At 35.1% G+C, this 10,230-nt stretch overlaps 1 protein-coding gene across 3 annotated transcripts in view; it reads right to left on the bottom strand.

Annotated features, from left to right (window-relative positions):
- Window positions 1-365: 365 nt before the first annotated feature.
- The window catches only part of NDUFAF5 (NADH:ubiquinone oxidoreductase complex assembly factor 5), a 37,267-nt gene continuing 27,402 nt past the window's right edge, over window positions 366-10,230 (bottom strand). For 2 of the 3 annotated variants that reach the window (XM_044663414.1, XM_044663413.1), the window contains 4 exons: window positions 9,868-9,928; window positions 2,074-2,157; window positions 931-1,013; window positions 366-483 (listed from right to left, as the gene is read on the bottom strand). In XM_044663414.1, the coding sequence (XP_044519349.1) occupies window positions 397-483; window positions 931-1,013; window positions 2,074-2,157; window positions 9,868-9,928 (315 nt within the window). In that variant the 3' untranslated portion in view covers window positions 366-396. The remainder of the gene's footprint in view (window positions 484-930; window positions 1,014-2,073; window positions 2,158-9,867; window positions 9,929-10,230) is intronic. The other variant, XM_044663415.1, reaches the window with a different exon arrangement.

Here is a 10,230-nt window from a genome sequence, read left to right as displayed (position 1 = left end):
CCAACTCTGAGGTCAGTCTTCCCACAAAAATGAAAGAGAGAGGCAAGAATAAAATGTGGAAAACGTCAGCAGCAGCAATCTATTCCACCAATTTGGACATTAACATTAATCAGCATACTTGAAGACACCTCAGAAATGTTTTCTGGCTGATTCTGCAAAATTACTCAAATCACTAGAGAATGGTATCAAATTGAAAACAGAAAGCATGTGAAAATGGATAGTTACTAAACTTAGGCATGATATAGTTTAAACAAGTATTATGATCATTTTATTTATAAGCAATCTATTGTTTCTTGCTTCAACATATAATTATGGTAGATGTGAAAAGATAACAATTTTTGATGAAAAAAAATTTAGAAATTATATCAACACTGAATTTTTTATTGTGATCAAAAGCTATTTCTTCCCATGAGACATAAGATTATTTATTTTTGCCAAATCACCAAATGATACTGTTGCTGAACCTCTCTCAGCAGGTCTTGCCTGAAAAGAAAACAAAGAAAAAAGTTAGAAATACTAGAAGATGTAGGATAATAGTTCTCACTGTCACAGCACTTTTAGAGTTTACAAAATCCTTTCCTCATAACCTTATGAAGGAGAAAATCAAAGTATTTACTATTACTATGTATCATCATTCCCACTTTACAGATGAGGAAACTAAGGTGTTTGAGGTTTTAAGTTTTTAAACGCTATGGTCAGGGTCATACAACTCATAAATAACCTAAGCCATGAATGGAACAACACTAGATCCTTCCTAAATCAGGTACTCTTTCTTCTGTCACCATATCAAGCTACACATAAAGCTAGGCCTCATTATAATCCTCTTTGCTTTCCTGAACAAAATTCCTATCTCCTTTCCTAAAAATAGTGAGATAATAAAACACATAATGATAACTTAAATATGTGAAGAACTGTTTGCTTTAATGCTACCTGTGAATCATGGTATTTCCATCCTATCATGTAATAGATCTGAAAAGTTGCAGGTACTGAGCCATCCTCATTTCCATACATTTCTAAAAAGGAAAATTGATGAAATTCATTAAAAAGGGGGGAAAAAAGTAGTTCAATACAGCAGTATTTCTTTTCTTTTTTTTTTTAACCCTTTTACTTTAGGGCAGAGAACCAGGTCTGGAAAACAGGAGGTCCCAGGTTCAAATATGACCTCAGATACTTCCTAACTTGAGTCCCTGGGCAAGTCTCTCTTAACCCCAATTGCCTAGCCCTTACCATTCTTCTGACTTGGAACCAACACTGAGTAATGATTTTAAGACAGAAAGTAAGGGTTTAAAAACAATAAAAACAAAAGATCCTCCCCTTCTTAGGCGATTCTTAGAATCAATATTAAGTATTGGTTCCAAGGCAGAAGAATGGTAAGGGCTACACAATCAAGGTTTAAGTCACATGCCCAAGGTCACATAGCTAAGAAGTGTCTGAGGCCAGATTCTGAACCTGGGGTCTCCCATCTTCAGGTCTGGCTCTCTATCTACGGAGCCACCTAGTAGCCCCAAGAAAGCATATTTCTTGCATTAAAATACAAAACAAAAAGTAGTGCCAAAAGATTCCTAAGGTTTTGCAAATGACTCATGTAAAGACATTCAATGGATTGACACTATATTGCAGGTAGAAGTTAAGGAATGTTATAATAATTAAAGAGTTGTTATTTGGGGATAGCACAATGAACTGCTGACTATTTGTGCCATGGAGGTCAGTGAAAAGGGGGTCAAGGAACTGGAAATATTGTGAAGGTAAAGAGACACTGGTTTTTCAAGTCAAAGGAAATCTACAGGAGCATCTGGGTAGCTCAGTGGATTGAGAGTCAGGCCTAGAGTCGGGAGGTCCTAGGTTCAAATCCAACCTCAGCCACTTCCCAGCTGTGTGACCCTGGGCAAGTCACTTGACCCCCATTGCCCACCCTTTCCACTCTTCCACCTAAGAGCCAAATGCACAGAAGTTAAGGGTTTGAAAAAAAATAAAAAATAAAAACTCAAAGGAAATCTACATTTGTCAGATGGCAAAGAGTATCCCTTGGTGAAAAACTAGAATATGTGGAACATTATTAAACTTTTCTCTTACCTCGATAAATTGCTGCAGCTGCCAACATTGTTTCTCTATGAAGCAAAGGTTTTCTATTCCAAGAACAATTACTCTCTCCCATACCTGAAAGAAATACACAATAGGCTTTAGAGAATATAGTAAATATCTTAATGTTCTGAATTTCATAATTTAATCTTTTAATAACTTTATTATTAGTGTAGTATGCAGATCGAGTTTTCTTTCTTTCTCTTTCTTTTTTTTTAAAAAGAAATTCAGAGGCAAATATATCTGAAGCTTTTCTTCCTCATAAGCCAAGCAGTGAAAGTCAAATTTAGGAGCCAAATCCTACAAACATTCTTTCATTTGTAGTGATTTGTCTAATTTAAGTCAGTCATATGAGGAATATAGCGTTAATTTCTACAATTGGAAAGCTGCTTTCTTTTCCAAGAGCTTCTGGGTCTCATTTACTTTATTTCTACTCAATTTGACATGTACCTACTCTGCTATGTGGTGAAGGTACAAAAAAAAAAGAAAGCTGTCCTTATCCTTGTGTAATTTATATACTATTGGATGGACACAATGCATATACTGTTAAATGTAGGACTGCTAAGCAATGGTGGAAAGTGGGTTGAGGGTAACTACCCAATTAAGAGGCAACACCCAACCTATACCTTAAAAGACCTAAGAATTGGGGCAGCTAGGTGGCTCAGTGATAAACATAGTCAGGCCTGGAAACAGGAGGTACTGGGTCCAAATCTGAGCTCAGATACTTCCTGGCTGGGCAACCCTGGGCAAGTCACTTAATACCAATTGCCTAGACCTTACCACTCTTCTGCCTTGGAACTAACAGGGTTAATTCTTAGACAAAGGGTTTTAAACACCTAAGAATTAGGGTGAGGAGGTCATGCATTGCAGGAATGGGGTACAGGCACAAAAAGAAGTGGGGATATTTTCTGTGCAGAAAAGCAAACTGGTTAGTTTGGTTGGAATAAAGTGCAACAGAGAATAAAGGATAAATCTGTAAAGAGAGTAACTAAGATAATAAAAAAGGAAAGGAATGTCATCTACAAAAAAGGAAAGTGAGGAGAAAGATTAGGTTTAGGAAAAATATGAGTTTTGTTCTGGATATGTGAACTTTGAGATGACTGTGGGTCCACGAAGTCCAAGATGAAGCTTGTGAAGCAGAACTAAAGCTCAGAAGAGAAAAGAGAGCTGGATAAGGAAGTCGAATACAGGGAATACATAATATGAACTTAAGGATATTGATGAGCTTTCAGAGGGAGAGTAGTAAAGAACATATCCACATACATGGGAGGTATGGGGCAGAACCTAAGTGATGACAAAAGAGTCTAACAAGTGGTTAGATGATGTGTAAGGCAGAACATGGAATTAAAGACATCACAGGAAATGCATGACTTGAAAAAGTGGTTGTCATGAAATAAAGGTAAAATAAACAAAGGCTTTATGTGGCACTTCTATTCAAGTTGCCTTTGTCTAGAAGTTCGGTTTAATTTTATTGCACTTAAATATGGTCTCCAGACAGAACACAAAAACTGAATGTGATCTGTCCCGGTCAGAGTAGTATGCAACTACCATAGATGTAAAACTAACCTCAGAGCCTACCTAATTGAGACCTAGGGAAACGAAGTGACTTTCCAAAGAACACAAAGGTAGTGAACATCAGTGCTGGTTTTTGAACAGAGGTCCTCTTCTATCATGCTGCATTTTGTTACTCCCTTTAAAAAAACTAATTTTTATTGGTATCTTTTGCTTTTACATCACCTTCATTCTTCTCCCTGCCCCACCCCAAGAACTATATCTTGAAAAATACAGAATAAAACAGGAACGAGAAGAGAAAAAGCAATTTAGCAAAACTAGTCATTCAAGTACAACAGTATATTTCAAAACTATGTGAAAAGAAGGGACGGTACTATTCCCTCCAATAATAATAATAATAATAATAATAATGATAATAATAATAATGATAATAATGATAATAATAATGATAACTAGAATCTTAAAATCTGCAAAGAATTTTAGATACATTACCTTAACTGGCCTTCTTAATAACCCCATAAAGGAAGTAAAAAGGTATTATCTCTATTTGACCACTGAGCAAACTAGAGTTCAGATGTTAAAATGGCTTCTCATGGTCCTAAAACCATTAAGCATGAAAGGTAGGATGCAAAACCAGGGCTTCCTTAATATAGTTTAAATCACATTACTGAGTATTTTGGTTTTTGGATCATGATTGGCTCATGCATACTCTTTATATTTTTCCAACCAAACTACTATCTAGCCAAATCTCATACTTAGGAAGTGTTTTTTTTGACACCCATAAAGCAATGAATCTAGAATGAGTTTCTACTTATCTGTATAAAATTTTATTTTATTCAACTGAACCCCTTTTAGATGATAAATTTTTTTGATCTATAAGGAACTATAAGGAATTATATATAATTTTGTTTAAATCCTTTAGTTTATAGATAAGGAAACTAAATCTCAAAGGAAGCTCAGTACCTTCCCCAAGGTCACACAGATATTAAGTGACAGAGCCAGAATTCCAGCCCAGATCCTCTGAATTCAAATTCAGGGCTTTATCTACAAACCACACCACTTTCCCCTTTTAGCCTTTTGGATCTTGATATTTTTATGTCTTGTGCTATCATCTCTAGGCTTCATGATATCTACACATTTGATAAGAATGATATCTATGCTTATATCCAAGTCACTGAAACAAATTTTAAACAATAAAGTTCTAAGGACTTTCCATTAGAGACCTCCCTTAAAATCGACACACTTATTAATGACTATTAATTAGTTTCAAATCCATGTATGAAATCATCTAGCTGTTTCTCCACCATCTCTTCTCATCCCCAAAAACAGTGCAATAAGGGCCATTCCAGATAGCACAATCAGAACTGTTCTTCTTGGTTCTGGTATATGTGGATGCTTTGGGTCCTGCTTCTGGCTCTGTGGGGTCCATGTACTGAGAGAACTTGATACTCTGGAATGATGTAATAATAGGCCATGAACAGCCCCACAAGAAGAGATGTTTTTGGTTCAGCTTCTTTTCCTTCTACTTGCCAGATAGCATCAATAACTTTTAAGATTTCTAGTAAGGTATAGGAAAGGGTAGCCTTTCTTCACCTCAGGATCATGACAACCCCACCCAGCTGGCAACTATTGCAGAATGATTCAACTGGGCAAACTTAAAAATGGAGCCCTTGCTGCCTTTTCTCTTTTTGTGATTCTTTCCTGATTTTATATAAACAAACACCTATTCTAAGACAGCTATGTCAAGAATTGGTGGCAACTTCATCAACTTAAGAGGTCAAAGGTCCTGGGACCCACAGGATGGAGCTGAATCATGGCAGAGAAGTTCTGGGCTACTTACGTCTGCTGATTCGCCAAAAGGCATGTTCCAGGAGTTGGTTGAAAGTGCAAAACTAAGGTGAAATATAAAATGCCTAATCAAAAATTCCAAACTGCTTTATGTTCTAAAGTCTTAAGCATAAGTCTCAATAAACCGTAATAGTAATTCTAAGTTAGACAGGGATTGAGCATGTGATTTCATTAGTATAAAGAACTTTAATGGTGATATTTCACCATTAAAATAGTTCAACAACAACAAAAAATTGAGGAAACTCCCTCTAGCAATGTAATTGGCACCTTTCTTGCAATTATAATCTGGCTATCTAGTGTCCTGAGAACAGACACAGACAAGGTCACATAGTCAGAGGCACCAGAAGTAGAACCTGAACCCAGGTCTTCTTGGCTTTAAGGACAGCTCTTTATCCACAAGATCACGCATCTCTCAGTTATAAGATACTGATTTAAGTTTAGTTTTTGTCACTCATAAAATTGTTCTGAAGCACAAGAAATGAACCTAGTCCAAACTACATCATGGATACAAAACGAAGCACAGGCACAGTATTCCCAGGCTGTGGTGACTATGCAGTGGTACCTCAAGGTTAAAATAGCATGACAGAATTTGACAAACACAAACATCTAGGTAAACAATATTGCCAATCTAATATCCTGTCAAATAAGAAAACAAGTAAGAAATCTTGCAAAACTTAGCCTTGATATTGTTATCAAAGCTTCTTTTTCAATGTTTACTAATCTGTCTTTTAACATGCTCTATTATTTTGTCAGGAATTGAACTCAAGTTCACTAGCCTCTAATGTATAAGCTCTGTTCTTTTCTTTAAAAAAAAAAAAGAATTTGGACATATTTGTCTCTTCCAACTCTTGTGGCACCTCTTTTGCTCTTTATGGGAAAATCACTCACAGTGACTCAGCAATCACATTCTTTCACTTGAAAAACAACAGTAAATGCTCTTTTATCATCTACTTATTTACCTTGGATTTTTAATACCCCTATTAGATACTTTGTGTTCTTTTCCCAGTTTAAAGATCATTTTTTAATTGGAGAAAACAGAAACAAATCATAGTTGAGAAGCTCTGTCAACTCTCTCATTTATCATTGTCCCCTCCACTATGATTAGCAGTTCCTATCCTTTTCTTAATCATTTCCTCAAGATAGCCAAAATTAAAAAACAAAAAACCAACCATTTTGTTGTCCTGAGAATGCCCCTTTACCGACTTCCACTCATAACAAGTTTTATCTTTCCCAACATACTTTCACATCCATTTCTTCTTATCTTTCCTCACATCTTCTATATTTTCTTTTTGAAATTTAAGTTGTTTGGTAAGTTTCCTACTCATCTACATTTATGTTTTTAGATTCCCTCATTTCTTCTTTACTAGAATGGTTTCTCTTTACATCTGCAGAATTTCATTTTTGAGAGCTTATACTTCATGGATTGATTTCTCTATAGAATTTTAGGCACTTATTCTTTTGCTGATATCTGAAATCTGCTCTCCCTAAAATTAAGATGCACATAACTATACAGAACAAAAGAGCTACTAGCCCCAAATACTCTATATGAATAATAGTCTTTATGTTCAAAATAAGTAGGCATTCACAATGAATTTTTTCTCATCAATATCTGGTCATTACAGATTAAAAATATTACAGTGATCCCTCACCTATCGTGGGAGTTATGTTCCAGAGACTCCTGCAATAGGTGAAAATCCACAAAGTAGCAGTGTTAATATTTATTTTATTTTATTATTTATTTATATTTTAAGGCTTTATAAACCCTTCCTACTCTCCTATAAACCTTCTCCACCAATCTTATTAACCTACAGTCACTAAGCCAATCAGCACCCAGGATACAGAACACAGCGTTGTAGTTGGTCCCCTTTCATTCCATCAGCCAATAGTGTGCTGCAATAAGTGTAACTCCACGATACAGAGTTAGATTTTTTTTTAACCTGCGATACAGAGAAACTGTGATAAGAGAACTGTGATATAGCAAGGGATGACTATATTCCTATTTAAAAGTTTTTACTATTGATGATAATCTATTTTATGTTTGACTTTCTAATACGGCAATCAAAACATGTAAGATGTAAGCAAACTCAATTTTTTAAACAAATATTTTTCCATAATGAAATTAAATTAATTTTTATAAATACTTTAAGATCACAAAATATTAGATTGCTTACAAGCTCAATGGCTCTTAGAGCTAAAAAGGGCCTTCAAGACCTTTTAGTTCAATGAAGTTACTAGAATTTACTGAAATCGCCATACATGTATCTTACTATAAATATAAGCTTTTATTGTATGTATACACAGTTCCTATTAAAAATAGCTTGAGGAAACACAAGAACTTTTGACTTACTCTGTATTTTATAATGAAGAAAAATAATCATCAGGTGAATGTTTAAGACTTTCACAGTTCCTTTAAGGTAAGTTCAATAACACTTAAGTATTTCTTCATTTATTAATAGTTTCACATGAACAATACTTAGATGTATTGTCTAGAAGATAAGTGAACTTACCTTAAAACCACTGTGAAAGCCTCCAAACTCCCATTCATTCATCAGCTGATGAGTACTTGTTTTGTAAAAATTAGTCTGGACTTTTTTCTGTGAAATAATAATGGCAGTTCACATAAGACACACCAAAATCACTATGGAACAAACAAAAATAATGCAAAAGATTTCTAAAATCAATTTGAAGAACTATGTAAAAGTATATGCCCACTATATTGCCTAAGAATATCACTACTATAATTTATGTTCAATAAAAGCCATAATACTCCTGAGGAATAATGTGAGACCTCCAAAGCATATGGTGGTTTACATTGGCTTCCTTGGTACAAAGTATAAACTGTATAAAACTTAATGGGTATTAGAGAATTTCGTAAGAAGTTAAGAACTTTCCCAAGATTACAAAGCTAATAAATGTCACAGGTAGGATTTGAATCTAGGTATTCCTGCCTGGAAGTGGATAAAGTATTTTATCCTCTATACTAATGTTGGGGAACACATGATCACATGGCTAAACTGCCCCTTTAAGCTGCCTATGAGCCCCCTGCATTACCCCAGACAGCAGAGGGATGAAGTGCTCACATTTGGCTGCTGGACAGAGAGGCAGGGCATGTGAAAACTATCCTCAGGCACAGTGTAAGAGGGGGAGGGAAGCAGCCCTCTCTGGCACACTGGGGCATACATGCCACACCTTCACCAACACGGCTCTATACAATACTATAAGGTACTACACATTTACTATGCTAAATAAGTTGTAAGGCACCATATTACAGTAAGTAAAAATGAAAAGAACATCTAAAATGAAGGCAAATGGTAACCAAAAGTTAGTCAAAAACTATGATCTCTTCAAATGAAATAGTAAATTCAAGATAAGTCACAAAGAAATCTCTTGGAAATTTTTTAAGTGTTATGCCTAGTGTCTTCCTTCAGGGTATGGATGAGGTAGGGAGGATGGTAGTTATAGGAGTGGATGAGAGACATAGGTACTGTCTTTTGAGAACATTTACTATATTTTCAAAAGTTTTTCTTATTTTTTACTGTACTATAAATTACCAGCTGAAGGATCATAGTGTCATAGTTTTCAGAACTATAAAGAACTTTTATCAATCATCTAAACCAACACATTCAAATAAGTCCTAGAAAGGGAAAGTGACTTGTCTAGGGACAATAGTCTACAAGCAGCACCAGATTCAAACCCAATTTTCCAACTCTTAAAAACTTTTTTTGCACTAAACTAGGATTGAAGGGTGATTGCTAATTCTTAAGTAAGAGGGTATAAAAGAGCCATATGTGTTAGATACAAATACAAAGATTGAAACAATCCCTAATCATAAGCTTATATTCTAATGGGAAAGCTATGGTGGTGGCAATTAAAAAATAGTCTACATGCTACCTTGTGCACATGTGCCCCAGACATGAAAGCTAAAAACATTGTAAGGCCTCTCTATGAACCAATATTTTCCTGTGTTTAAAAACCTTCTACCTTCAAAGTAATAAAGTTCTATACTCAGAAAAGACCTACATTAGTGAAATTAACACTTTCCTATAAAGAGGGAAACATAAGAGGCAACAAGGCAGAGTTAAAAGAAAATTCCAGTGCTTGGAGACAGAAAGCCTAAGTTTAAGTCTTACTTTTAACCACTTAGCTGCAGTGAGACCTAAGACAAGAGAATAGGTCACTTACTCTCTTCTCAGCCTCTGTTTCAAATGAAAATAGAAACAATACTCTTTCTATCTAAATGTCTGTGGTAAGTTTCAAATGAGATAATACACTGAAAAGTGCTTTGAAAATTATGAATAAATCTAAGGCATTATTATTAGTCCTTGAATTGCTAGGATTTTTCATGCTTCAATCCTAGTTCAAATATTTTGAGGCTATATAAAACAAAACATAACAAATCAAAGATAATTTTAAAAAGAATGTCCTTACCTTGTAAATCTTCCATCACCTCAAACATTCCTGGAAAATTAACTTGAATTTCATCAGTATCCTAGTAAAAAAGGAGAAAAATATCATTTTGACCTCTAAGAGAATTTCCCCAACTTAAGAGGGAACTCAGAGTCTATCTTATAAGACTGCCTGCCTATTGCAAAAAAGTGTTCTGCAACATTTGTAAAAGGTGGTCATCCAACTTCCGCCAAAATATTACAAAAGGGAATGAACTTTCAAAAAGAAGTCTAGGCAATGATGGGGGATGCAGACTCAAAACTACCACACCAATGCAACTATCGACAATTTGGAAATAGGTCTTGATCTATGACACATGTCAAAACCAGCGGAAATGCGCATTGG

Source organism: Gracilinanus agilis, chromosome 2, assembly GCF_016433145.1.
Source record: "Gracilinanus agilis isolate LMUSP501 chromosome 2, AgileGrace, whole genome shotgun sequence".
Taxonomy (NCBI): Eukaryota; Metazoa; Chordata; class Mammalia; order Didelphimorphia; family Didelphidae; genus Gracilinanus; species Gracilinanus agilis.
The sequence above is the reverse complement of the archived record's forward strand: the minus strand, read 5'-3'. Positions and strand labels throughout refer to the sequence as shown.